Below are 19,462 nucleotides of genomic sequence, written 5' to 3'. Positions count from 1 at the left end.
ACTAGATTGATCTACTGAGGTCTGATCGTCAACCGTAGAATCCGAGTCTGTCCACAAATTCCAAACTTTTTTATAATTCTTGAGGCAGCCACGTTATAATAGGATTTTTATAACAACTTACCTGTAAAATCCTTTTCTTGGAGTATATCACAGGACACAGAGCCACAATAATAACTGTATGGGTTATATAGCACCTTTAGATGATGGACACTGGCACGCCCTAAACAGGAAGTTCAATTGCCCATATAACCCCTCCCCTTACCGGGAGTACCTCAGTTTTGTAGCAAAGCAATACACGTGTAACCAGAAAGAGGGGGGGGACCTCTGTGTCCCGTGATGTACTCCAAGAAAAGGATTTTACAGGTAAGCTGTTATAAAAATCCTATTTTCTTTATCGTACATCACAGGACACAGAGCCATAGTAATAACTGTATGGGATGTCCCAGAGCAATGCCACCTGAGGGGAGGGGACACAAACAAAAGTAGGGTGCAATCAGACCTGAGGACCTATACTGCTGCCTGAAGCACACTACGCCCAAAGGCGATATCCTCATGCCTTCTTACATCCACCTGATAGAATCTGGTAAATGTATGGACTGAAGACCAGGTGGCGGCCTTGGAGATTTGAGCCATGGAGGCTTGGTGATGCACTGCCCACGAAGCACTAACAGCCCTGGTGGAGTGTGCTTTGACCTGAAAGGGTGGAACCTTCCTCTTCAAGCCATAAGCTTGAATAATTACCTGGCAAATCCATTTGGCAATAGTGGATTTCGATGCTGCCTGACCTTTCCTAGGACCTTCCGGCAACACAAACAAAACATCTGTTTTCCGAATCTGAGCAGTCTCCTTCAAATAGATCTTGACCACTCTCACTACATCCAAAGAGTGTAGTGACTTTTCTTCCTTAGAACAGGGTTCTGGAATAAATGAAGACAATATCCTGGTTTAGGTGAAAACCTGAAACCACCTTTGGCAGAAAGCTAGGATGAGGACGCAATACTACTCTATCCTTGTGAATGATTAAATATGGCTATTTACAAGAAAGAGCCGCCAGCTCTGATACCCTTCTTGCAGAAGAAATGGACCAAAGGAACATGTCGTATCGGCTCAAAAGGCTGTTTCTGTAATGACGACAGAACTAAATTCAAGTCCCAAGGGTTCAGGGGTGCTTTAACCGGAGGATTAAGCCACGTTACCCCCTGTATAAAGCTTTGGATCAAAGAATGCGAAGCCAGCAGACGTCGAAACACTGATAAGGCCGAGACCTGGCCCTTGATATTACTCAAGGCCAGCTTCATCTCTAGCCCCATTTGCAGAAAGGCAAGAATTCTACCTATGACATACTTCCTAGGATGCCAACCCCTGGATTCACACCAACAAACATATGCCTTCCAGACTCTATAATAAATGACTCTGGAAGCTGGCTTCCTTGCATTAATCAAGGTAGGTATCACTGAGACTGAAAGCCCACGATTCCTTAGAATGTGGGTTTCAATAGTCAAACCGTTAAATTTAGCGTTTGTAAAGTAGGATGGAACACTGGTCCCTGTGATAGCAGGTCTGGACGTGGTGGTAGAGTCCATGTGTTTCCTACCGCCATCTTACTAATTCTGCATACCAAGCTCTTCTGGGCCACGCTGGGGCCACAAGAAATACCGACTTCCTTTCCCGCTTGATCCTGCGAAGAAGTTGAGGTAGCAGCAGAATAGGAGGGAACGCATAAGTCAGTGAGAACTGATCCCACAGAGTCACCAACGCATCTGTTCCACATGCAAGTGGATCCCTTGTTCTTGACACAAAGTTGTCGACTTTGTTGTTCAACCTGGATGCAAACATATCTACATCCAGGATCCCCCATCGTTGGCATATAGCCAGGAAGATGTCGGGGTGAAGGGACCATTCCCCCAGGAACAATTGCTGGCGACTTAGGTAGTCTACCTGCCAGTTCTCTACCCCTGGAATGAAGATTGGCGAAATGCACGGCACATGTTCTTCTGCCCAAGTTAGGATATGGTTTACCTCTGCCTGGGCTGCCTGACTTCTGGTGCCCCCTTTGTGATTGATATAAGCCACTGCTGTGGCATTGTCAGATTGAATCCAGACAGGAGAATTCTGCAACGTGAATGTCCAGGCCTTTAGGGCTAGACGTGCTGCCCGAATCTCTAGAATGTTGATGGGCAAGGTCTTTTCGGTTCTGGACCATTTCCCTTGGACAGACGCTTGACAGACCCTGCGGCCCCCCCACCCCAAAGCCCAATGCCTATATAAGTCATTGCACACCGTGTACATGGCATTACAGCGGGAGAGAGCATCGTGTCAACATCGGAAGAAGCGAAGAGGGAAGAAGACGTAGAAGACCAGGCCACCGCTAGCAAAAGAGCGGCAAAAGAGCAGAAGATATCGGAGGAGCCCGGCAGAAGAACCGGAGAGTGGGAGAAGAACCGGACACCGGGAGAAGAGGCCGGAGAGAGCGGAGAAGTCGGAAGAAACCCCCGAAGTCGGAAGAAGACCCCCGGAGCTGCCTAATAAATGACTTTAAAAACGTGTGTAGTGTGTTTTTTTATTGACACTTCTTTTCCCCCCGGGTGAATGGGTAGGGGTACGATGTACCCCATTCTCATTCACATAGGGTGGGGGACCAGGATCTAGGGGCCCCCTTATTAAAGGGGGCTCCCAGATTCCGATAAGCCCCCCGCCCGCAAACCCTGACAAGCAATGGCCAGGGTTGTCGGGAAGAGGCCCTTTTCCTCATCAACATGGGTACAAGGTGCTTTGGGGTGGGGGGGCCGCAGGGCGCCCCCCTTCCCCAAAGCACCCACCCCCCAATGTTGAAGGAATGCGATCTGGTACGGTTCAGGAGGGGGGATGCTCGCTCGTCCCCACCCCCTTTCCTGACAGGCCGGGCTGCGTGCTCGGCTAAGGGTCTGGTATGGATTTTGGGGGGATCCCCACACCGTTTTTTCGACATAGGGGGTTCCCCTTAAAATCCATACCAGACCTAAGGTCCTGGTATGCTCTTGGAGGGGAACCCATGCCGGTTTTTTATTTAAAATTTGGCGTGGACTTCCCCCTCATGATTCATACCAAACACATCAGTATTGCTTGCCGCTCATCGGGAAAGGAAAAAACACATTTTTCCTTTCCTGATGAGCGAGCCAGCTCGGCGCTGGCATATCGCGGTCACTCCTCCTGGGTAAATTCTTTTCTTTTTCCTGTAAAGTTGCCTCATTATGAATGGGGATCTGACTTGGAGGTGACTTCCATTGAAATCAATGGGTACAAGTCGCCTAGAAGTCAGATTGCAGTAGTACAGGAACCTTTTGTGAAGTCGGAGCGACTGCAGTAGTGTGCATTAAGACGGATCCATTAACTTACATTTTTTCATGCAGTGCGACTTGAGGCGACCTGAAGTCGGATCCAAAGTTGCCCCTGTGTGAATGGAGTCTAATTCCTGGGCCTGCTGTTCAGGGAAAACCTCGAGCACCTGTTTCAACTGGTCTCTGAAGGACTGAAATACCCCAATTGCCGCCCCTGCAGGTTGAGCCACTGAACCTGCCATGAAAAAAATGTTTTTAACAGGAATTCCAATTTTTTTTAATCAGTTGGATCCCTAAGCATTTGCGCATTGTCAACTGGACAAGTCAAACTTTTATTCACAGAGGATATAGCAGCGTCAATTGCTGGTATACTCCACATCTTCCTCCCTAGGATAAAGTGTTGAAAACTTTTTAGGAGGGAAAAAGTGCTTATCTGGGTGATCCCACTCAGAACACATAAGCTTTTCTAGTAATGGACAGACAGGAAAGGCACGCAAGGTTTGAGGAGGCTTTAGTGAACCCAAACAGGAAGTGGGCTCTTCAACCGACTCCGTTAAAGGTAGCTTAAATGTGGAGGGGACCATTTTAGTAAGCAAATGTGGCAGCAACTTCTCAGCATGTGAAGCTGAAGAAGATCCTTCCCCACTTGATTCCTCAGAAGAGGAATCATCAGCCTGTTCACGGTCCCCTGAGGGGGATTCATCTTCCCCCTCCCACAGATCCTCCGTTTGGGGATCCTGGTTGGTAGAAGGGGACCTAATGCGTTTTCTTCCACTCAGTGAAGATGTGATTAAAGCCACTAATCTTTCCTCTAAGCCACTCATTGCTGAGGAGAAAACCTGCTCAGTTATATAGACAGGGGCTGAAGTGTCGGAAGCAATTGCAGCCCCTGATGACCCTGATGGCTCACTCTGACCAGCCTCCTTAGTACGGAATGGTGTTGCAGAGGGAGGGTCCTTAGGACCTGAGGGTGACCCCTTTGTGCCCTTTGGGTCTTTGCAGCATTTGAACCACCTCTTCTAGTCATAGTGCCGAGCACAACGCAGAGGTACCACCAACAAAAGTATGAAAATTGTGCCTGTGTATAAATATACAGTGGGGACAGAAAGTATTCAGACCCCCTTAAATTTTTCACTCTTTGTTATATTGCAGCCATTTGCTAAAATCATTTCAGTTCATTTTTTCCTCATTAATGTACACACAGCACCCCATATTGACAGAAAAACACAGAATTGTTGACATTTTTGCAGATTTATTACAGAAGAAAAACTGAAATATCACATGGTCATAAGTCTTCAGACCCTTTGCTGTGACACTCATATATTTAACTCAGGTGCTGTCCATTTCTTCTGATCATCCTTGAGATGGTTCTACACCTTCATTTGAGTCCAGCTGTGTTTGATTATGCTGATTGGACTTGATTGGAAAAGCCACACACGTGTCTATATAAGACCTTACAGCTCACAGTGCATGTCAGAGCAAATGAGAATCATGAGGTCAAAGGAACTGCCTGAAGAGCTCAGAGGCAGAATTGTGGCAAGGCACAGATCTGGCCAAGGTTACAAAAAAATGTCTGCTGCACTTAAGGTTCCTAAGAGCACAGTGGCCTCCATAATCCTTAAATGGAAGAGGTTTGGGCCGACCAGAACCCTTCCTAGAGCTGGCCGTCCAGCCAAACTGAACTATCGGGGAGAGGAGCCTTGGTGAGAGAGCTAAAGAAGAACCCAAAGATCACTGTGGCTGAGCTCCAGAGATGCAGTCGGGAGATTGGAGAAAGTTGTAGAAAGTCAACCATAACTGCAGCCCTCCACCAGTCGGGGCTTTATGGCAGAGTGGCCAGACGGAAGCCTCTCCTCAGTGCAAGACACATCAAAGCCGCATTGGAGTTTGGTAAAAAACACCTGAAGGACTCCAAGATGGTGAGAAATAAGATTCTCTGGTCTGATGAGACCAAGATAGAACTTTTTGGCCTTAATTCTAAGCGGTATGTGTGGAGAAAACCAGGCACTGCTCATCACCTGTCCAATACAGTCCCAACAGTGAAGCATGGTGGTGGCAGCATCATGCTGTGGGGGTGTTTTTCAGCTGCAGGGACAGGACGACTGGTTGCAATCGAGGGAAAGATGAATGCGGCCAAGTACAGGGATATCCTGGACGAAAACCTTCTCCAGAGTGCTCAGGACCTCAGACTGGGCCGGAGGTTTACCTTCCAACAAGACAATGGCCCTAAGCACACAGCTAAAATAACGAAGGAGTGGCTTCACAACAACTCCGTGACTGTTCTTGAATGGCCCAGCTAGAGCCCTGACTTAAACCCAATTGAGCATCTCTGGAGAGACCTAAAAATGGCTGTCCACCAATGTTTACCATCCAACCTGACAGAACTGGAGAGGATCTGTAAGGAGGAATGACAGAGGATCCCCAAATCCAGGTGTGAAAAACTTGTTGCATCTTTCCCAAAAAGACTCATGGCTGTATTAGATCAAAAGGGTCCTTCTACTATATACTGAGCAAAGGGTCTGAATACTTAGGACTATGTGACATTTCAGTTTTTAATAAATCTGCAAAAATGTCAACAATCCTGTGTTTTTCTGTCAATATGGGGTGCTGTGTGTACATTAATGAGGAAAAAATGAACTTAAATGATTTTATCAAATGGCTGCAATATAACAAAGAGTGAAAAATGTAAGGGGGTCTGAATACTTTCCGTCCCCACTGTATATTGACCTAACTGTATATACAACAGTTTGTAGACGCTGCAACTTTTACACAAACCAATCAATATACACTTATTGGGATTTTTTACCAAAAACATGTAGCAGAATAAATTTTGACCACAAAGTATGAAGAGAATAGATTAATTGATTTTTTATGGGCAATGTTTTATAGCAGAAAGTAAAAAGATATATATATTTTTTCAAAATTGTCAGTCTTTTTTGTTTATATAATAAAAAACCCAGAGATCAAATACCACCAAAAGAAAGCTCTATTTGTGTGAAAAAAATTATATACATTTCGTTTGGGTACAGCATTGCATGACCACGCAATTGTCAGTTACAGTAGCGTAGTGCCGAAAAACAAAAAATGGCCTGGTCATGGAGGGGGTAAAACCTTTCCGAAGCTGAAGTGGTTAAAACAGACCTTCACCCAAAAGGGGGAAATTTGACTTTTCTGCCTCCTCCCCCCTCCTCTAACACCTTTGGACAAAAAGTATTTTTGGGGGGTGCCCGCTCCCATTTTTAAGAAAAAAAAAATGTTTGTGTCGGGAATGTCAATAACCCTGTGAAGAACTGGTTTGGGTGAGGACAGCGCTGGATACCTGGACAGGTACTGTAAGTTTCCTTATATATAGACCCCTTTCACACTGGGGCCGTGCGGGCGTTATCCATAAAGCGCTACTAGTTAGCACACAGGGCAATTTGCAAACTCTCCTGGCAGCAGCATTTTTGCAGAAAACAGGTGTCAAGTGCTTGTGCATTCATTCATTTCATTGGCTAGAATAATCAATAACACTCAAATGCTAAAAGCACCTAGCGTTTAGAAGCGTTTACAAGTGTCAAGCGTGTTTTCTACCAAAACTCTGCTGTTCCTGGACGCACTGGCAGTGAGTTTGTTCCTGCCACTAAATGCTGCTAAAAGTCTATGTATGCATGGACACACAGGCGAGTTTAGAGGCAGGAAAAAAAGCCAGAGGCCCCTAGGAGCAGCTGTAAGAACATCCAGTGTGCATGAGGTGGCCAAGGTGGACAAAATCAGCTGTTTCCTTCAGTTCAGCACAGCAAGGGAATATGGTCAGATCTCTCACAACCACTGATGTAGCTAAGTGGTCTAAACAACAAGCACCCTCAGCTTTCCCCTATTACACATTTTACTCAAGATCTGTAGTCTAGAAATGTGTGGGTTTGATACAATCAATCACTTGCAGCACCAACAACACCAGCAACCTAGGTTGACTGTTAGTATACAGGGTCAATTTACCAGAGGAGATACACTTTTTGGCCTATTCATTATGTAGTGTTAGGTCAGGATGAGAACAGTGATCTTGCAACAAAATGACCAATTCAAATTACCAAGCTCACTGAAATTCCATTGAACTTAGCCTCAAAACTATGCAGACCTCTTAAGTGAAATAAGCCTGAAAAAAAAAATTGACATGGTTTATCGACTTAGCCATGCAATCGCCATATTAGCACTGACATGGTGACTGCATGACTTTGCCGATTAACAAAATCACGTCAGTAAAAGTTGCCAATGCATTTCTTTTAATTAGAAAAGAATACCTTTCCTAAACAAGACAACACCCGGTTATGATATACACTCCCCTGCCACTTTATTAGGTATACCTTGCTAGTACCGCCTACTGTTGGACCCCCTTTTGCCCTGAGAAGAACTGCCTTAATTCTTTGTGGCATAGATTCAACAATTTTCCAAATTTCAGCAAATTTCCCGTTTCACGTCATCCCAAAGTTGAAACTCATTGTCGTGTTGAAAGAAAACCAGTTTCAGATGATTTGAGCTTCGTGACATGGTGCATTTTCCTGCTGAAAGTAGTCATCAGAAGATGGGTACACTGTAGTCATAAAGGGATAGACATGGTCAGCAACAATACTCAGGTAGGCTGTGGCATTTAAATTGGTACTAAGGGGCCCAAAGTGTGCCAATAAAATATCCCCCACACCATTAAACCACCACCACCAGGGCCGGATTTTCCACAAGGCCACCCGGGGCGGCAGTGGTGCAGGGGCGGCGCCGATCCTGCGGTGACGTCTCGGCTTTCACGGCCGAGAAGTCGTCGCCCCCCCCCCGCACTAACATAGCAGTATGGCAGGTGCGGCAGGTCCGTGCCGTCTCTAATATCACTGCACTGCCCCCTCCCCACACTGCCTGTCTTATTCACACAAAACATGAAGCGCGGCCGCTCTAGACAAAGGGCGGGACTTTTTAAGTTAAGAAGTGGGTGATTGGTTGCTAGGCAGCAGGGCGGTCCCAGCAATAAATCACTCAATTTTTACGTGAAAAGTCCCGCCCGTTGTCCAGAGCGGCCAGGCTCTATGTGTTGTGTGAATTAGGTAGGGTTCTTTGGGGAGGGAGGAGTGCTGTGCTGTAAAGGAGTTTGATATTGAGAGAGGACTGTGATAGTGGCTGTGATTTGGGGGGTCAGTCTGTGATGGGGGTCTGTGATGAGGAGTCTGTGATGGGTCAGGACCAGTTTGTGATGGGGGGGTCAGTCTGTGATGGGGGTTCGGTCTATGATGGGGGGGTCAGTCTGTAATGAGGGGTCTGTGATTTGGGGGGTCAGTCTGTGATGGGAGGGTCTGTGATTGGTCAGTCTGTGATGGGGGGTTAGTCTGTCATGGATCAGTCTGTAATGGGGGGTCCATGATGGGGGTTTGTGATGAGCAAGGCTGGACTTTCCATTGGGCTTGACTGGGCTCAAGCCCATGGGCCCTGGCCAATAGGGCGCCCCGCCGGCCCCGCATGTTCCGAAAGCCGCCGAGAGCGGCCGTAAGCGGGCGAAAGCCACCGAGAGCCACCGAGAGTGGCCGAAAGCCGCCGAGAGCAACCGAGAGTGGTCGAGAGCCGGCTCTGTATCTCGGCAGCGCCATTTTTAAAATGAAAGGCTGCAGTGACAAGGCAGCAATGACACTGGAGCAAGACTACACTGACAAGTCTGCAAATAACACTGGGGCAAGGCTACACTGACACTGAGAAGGCTACACTGACACTGAGAAGGCTGCAGATGGACACTGATAAGGCTGCATTGATGGGCATTTAAATGTAAGTTTTTTCCTTAAACTTCCCACCTAAAATTTTTTTACCTTAAAATTCCCTCCTAAACTTGGGGTGCGTGTTATACGCCGATAAATACGGTATTTATCATTTTATCCATTTTTATTGCTTTTATTAATCGTGGACTCAGGACGAATACCACTACAGTAAACCCACTTATACGCTTTTATATTATCTACATTTCGCTGTTTTGTCTTGTCCAATTAAACAGAAGTTCTTTAATACTGCACTGAGTCTGGCGCACCTTGTCCTTTTCTATTTCTGTTTTATAGAGCTGTGCATATAAATCGAAGGGTAGGGCCCGAAAGTGACTCAAGCCCAGGGGCCCCCACCACCCTAAGTCCTGCCCTGGTGATGAGGCAGGGGGGATGTGACGTAAGGGGGGGGCTAAGGACACTGATGTAAAAGAGGGTCAAAATGTAAAAGGGGGTATGTGATGTAAAGGGGGGACTGAGGACACTGATATAAAAGGGGGTCTGTGATGTGATGTGAATGGGGGGACTGAAGACACTGATGTAAAAGGGGGTCTGTGATGTGATGTGAATGGGGGGACTGAAGACACTGATGTAAAAGGGGGTCTGTGATTTCGGCACTAGCAAAACACAGGTCTCTGCAAGGGCAATGGAAAACAATTGTTTTCTATGTGTCCTGTTCACACTGTAACAGCGCCACTGCGTGCTGAGCAGTGTGGTGCAAAATGCATACTGTTTCTATGCACTGCAACTGAGCTGTGGTGCTTAAAAATGAATGAAATGTATTTGCATAAAGAACTATTTACAATCATCTTTGGGTCAAGAAAGACTGAACAGTTTAGCTTTACTTGCCATTGAGTCAGAACTTTTAAATACTCTGTCCTACGAAGATATTATCTATGAGTTTGCCAAAAGAAAAGTTAGAACTAAAATCTTTAAAAGACATTTTCTGCATTACAGAGTATTTTCAGTCTGTACAATTAAAGCCAGTTATTTTCAGTGTTCTCGTGTGTGGAGATATGTTTTTAATTGATCTATTGTAGCAGTCATCGATAAAGGGCGAGAATGGTGGTGTGTGTGTGTGTGTGTGTGTGTGTGTGTGGCGGCATTGAAGGACCCAGCCTTGGGGTGGCAAAGGGAGTAAATCCGGGCCTGACAACCCCCAGCCTGAACCGTTGAGACAAGGCAGGATAGATCCATGCTTTCATGTTGTTTGCACTAAATTCTGACCCTACCATCTGAATGACGTGGCTGAAATCAAGACTCATCAGACCAGGCAATGTTTTTCCAATAATCTATTGTTCGATTTAGGTGAGCCTGTGTGAATTGTAGCCTCAGATTCCTGTTCTTAGCTGACAGGAGTGCCACCCAGTGTGATCTTCTGCTGCTGTAGCCCATTTGCTTCAAGGTTCGATGTGTCGTGCGTTCAGAGATGGTATTCTGCATACCTTGGTTGTAATGAGTGGTTATTTGAGTTACTGTTGCCTGTCTATCATCTCCAACCAGTCTGCCCATTCTCCTCTGATATCAACAAGGCATTTTCGTCCACGCAACGGCCACTCACTGGATATTTTCTCTTTTTTGGACCATTCTCTGTAATCCCTAGAGATGGTTGTGCAAAAATACCAGTAGATCAGCAGTTTTTGAAATACTCAGACCAGCCCGTCTGGCAACAACAACCATGCCACGTTCAAAGACACTTAAATCCCCTTTCTTCTGCATTCTGATGATCGGTTTGAACTTCAGCAAGTCGTCTTCACCACGTCTAGATGCCTAAATGCATTGAGTTGCTGCCATGTGATGTGGCTGATTAGCAATTTGTGTTACCAAGCAACTGAACAGGTGCACCTAATAAAGTAGCTGGTGAGTTTATAATATATAATGAAAAATATGAAATATCTAAGTCCGATTAGGAATGGTGGGGACACGAAATAGTCGCCTGGCCCATAAAAATTAAACAGTCTGATCATCTCAGTATAACAGAAGCTTCTCACCTTCTGATGTGCGTCCCCATCCAAGTGCAACACATAGAAAACCTGCTGGAAAAAACTCATCTGGGCTCGGCAAGCAGGCTGGCTGGATTTTAACACCTGCAAATACAAAAAGATTGAGGACATGGGAACTCAAGTGCAGATATCTCACCACTAGGCTTCCCAAAAAACAAAACTTGTTGGTCAGTTATACATACAAGCAAAGATCGATACTGGATACACTGACTTTGCGGGCAAAGACTCTTTTTGTCTGGTTAAGTATTAAAAAAATGCTAACTTCCTTTTTAAACACAAAAGTATGATTAAGCCTGTCCTTATATTATCTTCTAAGAATCTTCACTTCAATAGAACCACTATACTGGCACATTCGTAATGTATACCAAATTCAAGAGGAAAAGCTATCATCGGACTTTACTGGCACAGAAAGGAACACGCATATATATATATAAAAGAAAAATGATACATTTTTATTACAAAACAATCCATAAAAATCACATACAGACCTTTTACAGGTCATAAAATCAAATGCCAGTGTATTGCATCATCAATGAGTATAATTTTTTTAAATAATTTTTTGTAATAAATTTTTTTTTTATATTGTATGTGTTCTCCTTTCTGTGCCAGTACAGTCCAGTGATATCTTTTCCTCTTGATTCTTCTAAGAATCTCCTGAACACCAGAATGCAAACTGATAGGAAATGTACTTTAAACCAGTCAGTTTTTGTAGTATTGTATGATTTAAAGCTGAACTCCAAGCACAAAAACTTTCATTGAAATTACATTTCTTAATAGTAACAATGAATATAAATCCACTTTGTGTGCTCCAGATGTCTTTGGAAACTTAGATATTACTGTGACAAAATACTGCTGGCATCATCAGTGCATAGCCTGTGCAGAAAGCAGAGCTGTAGGAGGGTCGTAGCAGGTGCCTGCACTTCAGTCTGCCTGTGAAAATTACAGGAGGGGTGGATACAAGACCAATCACCCATACAAGGAGATACAGAAGCAGAGACCAGTCTTTATTACAGGAAACGTCTGCACCAAGTACAAGTTATATTATGCTGGATTACTGCACAGATCTGGAAGAAATACACATAAGACACCAAGATTCAAGAATATACTAGAAGAAATTTGTAACATAACGAAATCTAACCGAAATGAAACAAATTTTTCAGTTTTGGATAGATTCGTTATGTTATGAATTTCATTTCGTTATGGATTTCATTTAGTTTGGTTTCAGAATTTGTTTAGTCTGGTTTCATTAAAATTTGTTCCCTTTAATAATTTCTAACAAATTCCACCTTTTCAAGACGATTCGAATTGGGATCGGTCGAAAAACAATCAACGAATTTGAATTGTGTGGAAAGAATAGCTGGTTGTTAAGCAGCGGACCGGGAAGCCAGCCACCCGCATCCTTAACAACCATGACTCATTATCTTTTAGCTGGCTTCCCCACTGAATGTAAAGAAAAATGTTTTTAAAAACAGCGTGGGGTCCCCCCAGTCCATACCAGGCCACGGCAAAAAAAAAAAAGGGTGGGCTACCCCCTAAAATCCATAACAGACCCTTATCCGAGCATGCAGTCCGACGGGTCAGGAAAGGAGCAACCCCCGCGAACCATACCAGGCCACATGCCCTCAACGTGGGGGGGTGCCCACCCCAAAGCACCTTGTTCCCATGGGGACAAGGGCCTCATTCCCACAACCGTGGCCTGTGGTTGTGGGCGTATGCAGGCAGGGGGCTTAATGGAAATCTGCCTGCATACCCCCCCCCATATCCCAGACCCCCCCATGTGAATGGGTATCGGATACTTAGTACCCCTACCCATTCACCAAAAAAGTGTCAAAAAGTAATAAAAACACAGAGAATTTTTGACAAATCCTTTATTAAAAAATAAAAAACAGTGTCCCCCAATGTAGCTCCATCGTCAATCATTTAAGCATTTTAAGATCTTCTTTGAGTAACATTTCTTACCAAATACAATGCGCCCTTCCAACACCAAAATAGCGATATCATAGTTGATTGGCTGGTTAGCAAGAAATTTGGGGTGCAGAATCACTTTGAGTATAGAGAAAATCATCTCAGAACTTTCTTTGACACTGACATCATGGTCTCCAATACACACCTTAAAATTACTTGTAAAGTTCCTGTAAAGACAAAGAAATCACCCAGACAATTCCAGGCAAGATATGGAAATTAGTAGGACAGAGCTATTCAAAGAACAAATGTTAAAAAAACAAAAAAAAACCCTTTTCTTAAAAAAGAAAACCCAGCTCATAAAAGGTCAATGATTTGACTGGTCTAGATCTAAGCTATTGGGATCATGTCCATGGTAGGTGGCCACACTAATTTCCCCACCACCTTATTTCAGCTGTGCTCTTAAGTTTACACACCCCAGGCGGAGTTTGCCCCAATGCCACAAAAAAGCCCACTTACAATACCCCATACAGCAGAGAGAAGCCTCAAAACTCCAAGAGAAGCCTCAAAACTTGTGTAACAAATTAATTTGGCACAATGAGAAGTTTGGATATGTTATGTTTGGATAGGAGTCAACACGATTTATCAAGAAAAAACACCATCCCTACAGTGAAATGTTAAGGTGGATCTTTGCTGCATTGGGGGATGAGCTACAGCAAAACAGGGAATTAAGTAAAAATTGATAGCAAAATGAATGCAACATAACATAAAATGCTGGAGGAAACTTTGCATTATTCAGTCTCCTGTATGTGGAGCTCACTTGGACTTTCCAGCATGACAATGTGACAACAATGAGGCAATACATAGTATTAAGAACGAAGGGTATGCAAGTTTTTGAATAGGACCATTTTATTATTCCCTTGATTGTGCTATTCTGTGATGCCCAATTGTTTAAAATGAATCACATTAAAAATAAAAGAAATGTCTTTGGTGTGATTGCACACGTTTTCTTAAAAAAATGGTCCACCTACAAATTCTTAATGTGTATAAATATCCAACAAAGTTCATAAAAAGGCTGTTTATATTGATACAACATATTAAAGTGATTCTAAAGGTTCCTTTTTTTAAATAACAAACATGTTATACTTACCTGCTTGCAATAGTTTTGCACAGAGCAGCCCTGTTCCTCCTCTTTTCGGGTCCCCTGCCCATGCTCCTGACCCCTCCTCCCTGTCGAGTGCCAACCATAGCAAGCTGCTTGCTCTGTGGGCACTCATGCAGGCTCACTCCTGAGCCACCTCTGTGTGTTCATAAGACACACAGAGAGTGTCTCAACCCCGCCCCCCTCCTCACTGGCCTTGATTGAGAGCAGTGGGAGCCAATAGCTCCCGCTGCTGTGTCTGAGTCAATGAGGGGGGAGAGAGGCGGGAGAACCTCGGATCTCTCGTGCACATTGCTGGATCAAGATCTGGCTGAGGGGAGCTGCCTTTACATCCAGTTTAAGTGCCATACAGTGCAAAAAATAGAATAAAAAAGTGCCAGGATGAATTTAATGTCTGTAAGCAATAAATTGTCCAAAAATCATCCTTCAGTGTGTAATGTGTTCCATAACGTCACAAACACATCAAAGTGCCAAATAACCCCACAGCGAGCGGTTAAGCTTCACAAAGCTTCACCAAAAATCAAAAGTCAGCAGATTTGATTGACTCTCAATTAAAACGGAAGGTCAAAACATTGTTCCTATATTTACACTTGGGTCCCCCAATACAGATAAACACACCACGTAAGCAGGCCAGTTATAGCCACAGGAGGTAGGATTCTGAACTTCCACTTTACTTCAAGAGGCGCTCCAGCCCCCCACGAAGAAGTAAAGTCAGTAGCTACAAATACTGCAGCTGCTGACTTTTAATATATGGACACTTACCTGTCCAGGGAGCCCGTGATGTCGGCACCCCATCCGATCTTCAGATCAGCTAGTTTCCTACTGTGCATGCACAAAGTCCGCTGCGCTTTCTAATTGGCCCGGCGGAGGAGGAGGGAGGCTGATCTTCTGAGAGACAGCGCCGTCTCTGGAAGTGGGGAAGGGTACCTGTTAAAAACAGGTACCCGTTCCCCCCTCCCCCCTGAAAGGTGTGAAATGTGGCACCAGAGGGAGAGGAGACGGATAAGCGTAAGTTCCACTTTTGAGTGGAACTCCACTTTAAGTTCTCCTCAGGGAAACAAAGTTATGCCCACCACTATAGTATAAACAGTTTTTTTTAAAAAACTATCATTTCATCCAAATGAATGCGCAGTTTAAATCAGCCTTTCAACACTTGAAAATCAATATGAGAAGAAAAAACATTTACAACTACTGTAATAGTAAAATCAAGTTAAATGTAATGAGGCTTGTATAATCATGTAAAAGTGCAACTGGTACCATAAATTCGTGGTTGCCCTTCAGCCCCTGACACGTCTGTAATACAAGATGTCCCAAACAGAGGGGGGACCAAAGGAAAGTGGGGCTCAAAGGAAAGGCAAACCAGTTAATTATATATCCAAACTAATGTTTATTGGGGTACAGTGACATATAATACATGAGGACAGAAGAGCGTAGACCGATAATCAATAGGCCCTAATAAAAATTGATCGGTGACGTTAACCCGACCAATGCAATTGCACAGACAGAGGGGACATTAAACATATACAGAAAAACAAAACAATACAGAGAGTCCGGACGTCTAGGCAATTGATGTCTGTGCAGCCTGCTAACAATGAGGAGTATTCAGCTATGCTGAGTGAGGCTGCTGAACAGACATCAATCCCCCCGGGGGATGGCTCGCGACCTGGGTGGATAGGGGGGGTGGAAAAAGGGGGTGGGGAGGACCCGGGGGAGGGGGGTGGAATGGAGTGATGGTGGAAGGGGATGGGGTAGGACAAATGAGAGAGTATGGAGCCGTGGTGTGGGGCGCTGCGAGTGGGTCCTGTAATAAACCCTAATCAACCTAGATGGAGAAAGTGTGACTATGGATGTCTGAGGATCAAGCTGGAATGGCAGAAAGTTCAGATGCGTGTGCAGCAAGAGGTAACTTCAGTGTGCCAGATGATGTTCTGGATGTGGTCAGGTACGTACTGATACAGCAGATGGACTAGTGGCAGGCGTGTAATGTGTTAAGCAGTGAAGGTGATCATGTACATTACCACTTCCGGGTCCTGTATGGAAGTCCTCAGGTACTATCGAAGTGTGTGTCACCTGTGCTGTAATCTTCGCCGTTCGCCACTGCGTATGGAATCCGGTACTTTCTGCGGAGTTTCCGTGCTCTGAGGAGCACTCCTCAAGTAGCTGGATGGCCGGCCATCTAGATGCACCTCTTTCCTCCTACACGGTGGTTCCGTACACAGTCGTAACGCTCCCTCAGTGTATGAGCCGGCTAGCCCCTACGGTGGATGACAGCGGGCGTGACGTCCGGACGGAGTGACGTCAACGCGTTTCACAAGACAAAATTGTGTAGCTTCTTCTGGACATCTAGGTGGCGTGCGAGGACTCCTTCTTATTGCCGTCCATTCCTCAGACACGCCCACCCAGCTAATCTGTGTGAAGGAGATTTTCTCCGTCTGTGTGTGTCCACACTATCGTTCGCGGTTGGTTTGCTGCTTAGTGTGTATGGCGAGATACAGTTATATATCCATAAAGTCCACAATCTCTTAACTATGCAGCCCATGTAGATGGAGCTTTGATGAGAAAGCACATGCATATATTGAGTACAGTTGGCTTCCCTATTTCCTGCAATGTGACAACTGATCGGTGTAGGTAACATTTCAGTATGTCCTTATTTATATTTTTTCATTGTATAACAGACATCACAGTGATTATAAAATCGGGAATACATTCTGAACATCAATCAGCTCCAATGGGAAAGCAAAAGAGGAGGGGGGAGGAGGGGAAAAGAAGGAATTTGGAAAAGGAATAAAGGGGAAGAGAATAAGAAAGGGGGGGAGGGAAGAGAAGGAACAGGGGGGGAGGAGAGATGAAAGTATGCATCCACATAGTAATTGATCTTTATAAGGCCATCCCTAGTTATAATTTATCTGTGATGGCTTATATTGGACTGATATATTTTGAAAAAACTGGGCGTGACCAGGAGGTACCATCTATAACCTATGGTACGTGTCTTATACCCAGGGTAGTGAAGGGGAGTATTGTGAGGACAGAAGGATGAATAATTGACAAAATCTTCATAAAGTAAATGATCCTATTATTCATGTTGTCAAGAAGGGCTGCAAATTCAGTTCCGTGTTTAGGCCTGACGGAACCAGGGACCCCAAGCGGAAAATCCATCTTTTTTCTTTTTGTTGCAGGATTTGGTCGAAGTCCCCTCTTCTAGAGGAAAGATTCAGGGCATAAATCCCCTTCACAAGCATGCCAGACAGTTTGCCCTGATGGTATTGGGCAAAGTGTCTGGCCACCGGTTTCTCAGGATTTTTCTCCAGGATTTCCCTCATATGTTCCCTAGATGAATCCTAAACTGGCGTTTGGTCTTGCCGATGTAAATTTTTTTACATGGGCAGGTCAACATATATATGACCCTTGTAGTTGCACAGTTAATAAGGCTTTTGATCTCAAAGCTCTTTTTATTGAGAGAATCACTGAAGGTAGTTGTCCTATGTACATACGGACATACCTGACAGTGTCCGCAGGGGAACATGCCCTTGCTTCTGGGGAATTGGGATAGCCAGGAACTATCCATGCTCCTAACATGTTCAGAGTGAACTAGGCAGTCACCTAGATTTCTGATCGACGTGTACAAGGATTCCACGTCGATCCCCACTAGGAGGAGCTCTCCCTGTATGTTAATCTTAGAGATTTGTCTCAGGACATCACCCGTGTCCTTCACATAGGACTTCAGGTCCGTGACCATCTCCTTTAGTAAATTGTCTAAGTATTTCCCAACTCTCTCCAGGGGACCCTTTATCGCTGAGACAATAGGTCTCCCCGGGGGATTCTCCAACGACTTGTGTACTTTGGGGATGATATAGAATACAGGTACATTGTATTCATTGACTACAAGGTAATTTAATTCCAGTTTACTTAGTAGTCCTGCCTCCCCAGCTAGTTTGAGTTTACTGTTCAAGTTGGCGACAAGGTTAGGGAAGGGGTTATTAAGTCATTTTTTATAAGTTGTGGTATCGCCTAGCAGGCGAAACACCTCAAATCAAGGGTACATCCATGGGGGCACCCTGGGCTCCGGCATATGCCTGCCTTCACTTGGGTCTGTGGGAGGAGGATGTGGTCTACACCTCACCGATGTACCTGAGCCATGTACATACGTGGCTCAGGTACATCGATGACGTGTTTGTTGTCTGGAAGGGGGATCAGGATTCACTGGCGCTATTTATAGACTATCTGAACCTTAACGACCGAAACATTAAACTGACTTACATATGGGACCGAGAGAGAATTTCCTTTCTGGACCTATCAATTGGCAGAGGGGACCTATCTCTGGTGACCCATACTTTCCGGAAGGAGACCTCCTCAAATACATTGTTGAGGGCAGACAGTTACCACCCAAAATGGCTTAAGGACAGCATCCCTGTTGGCCAATTCCTCCGAATTAGGCGGAATTGTTCCAGCAGAGAAGACTATAGACGTGAAAGCGACGATTTATATCAACGCTTCTGGGAACGCGGATACTCCCATAAACAATTAAGGAGAACAAAGCGGAAGGCAGCAGGACGTGATTGTCCTTCTCTTCTAGATGCAAAAAAAACAACTAAAAGTTCTCAATATGCTCCTCCTTCTCCCACTGCTCCAGACCCGGTGAGAATTATCCCCGAGTTTGGGACCCAGTGGGATACGGTCAGATCCATATTGACTAAACACTGGGACATCCTCACGAATACCCCAGGTATAGCTCAAACAGTTGGACCTGCCCCAAAAATGGTGGCAAAGAGGGCCAGAAATCTAGGTGACTGCCTAGTTCACTCTGAACATGTTAGGAGCATGGATAGTTCCTGGCTATCCCAATTCCCCAGAAGCAAGGGCATGTTCCCCTGCGGACACTGTCAGGTATGTCCGTATGTACATAGGACAACTACCTTCAGTGATTCTCTCAATAAAAAGAGCTTTGAGATCAAAAGCCTTATTAACTGTGCAACTACAAGGGTCATATATATGTTGACCTGCCCATGTAAAAAAATTTACATCGGCAAGACCAAACGCCAGTTTAGGATTCGTCTAGGAGAACACATGAGGGAAATCCTGGAGAAAAATCCTGAGAAACCGGTGGCCAGACACTATTCACTCTCTTCTATCTAGTTTTAGGGTATAAGACACGTACCATAGGTTATAGATGGTACCTCCTGGTCACGCCTGTTTTTTTCAAAATATATCAGTCCAATATAAGCCATCACAGATAAATTATAACTAGGGATGGCCTTATAAAGATCAATTACTATGTGGATGCATACTTTCATCTCCCTCCCCCCCTTTCTTATT

At 44.8% G+C, this 19,462-nt stretch overlaps 1 protein-coding gene across 2 annotated transcripts in view; it reads right to left on the bottom strand.

The window, feature by feature from the left end:
• LOC141112051 (ovochymase-2-like) overlaps window positions 1-19,462 on the bottom strand; it is a 202,047-nt gene that overhangs the window by 124,712 nt on the left and 57,873 nt on the right. For both annotated transcript variants that reach the window (XR_012236517.1, XM_073604441.1), the window contains exons 5-6: window positions 13,045-13,217; window positions 11,074-11,169 (exon numbers count right to left, since the gene is read on the bottom strand). Coding sequence is in view for 1 of the 2 variants with exons in the window: in XM_073604441.1 (XP_073460542.1) it covers window positions 11,074-11,169; window positions 13,045-13,217 (269 nt within the window). In the remaining variant the exon portion in view is untranslated. The remainder of the gene's footprint in view (window positions 1-11,073; window positions 11,170-13,044; window positions 13,218-19,462) is intronic.

This window comes from Aquarana catesbeiana, linkage group LG11 (assembly GCF_042186555.1).
Source record: "Aquarana catesbeiana isolate 2022-GZ linkage group LG11, ASM4218655v1, whole genome shotgun sequence".
Taxonomy (NCBI): domain Eukaryota; kingdom Metazoa; phylum Chordata; class Amphibia; order Anura; family Ranidae; genus Aquarana; species Aquarana catesbeiana.
The sequence above is the reverse complement of the archived record's forward strand: the minus strand, read 5'-3'. Positions and strand labels throughout refer to the sequence as shown.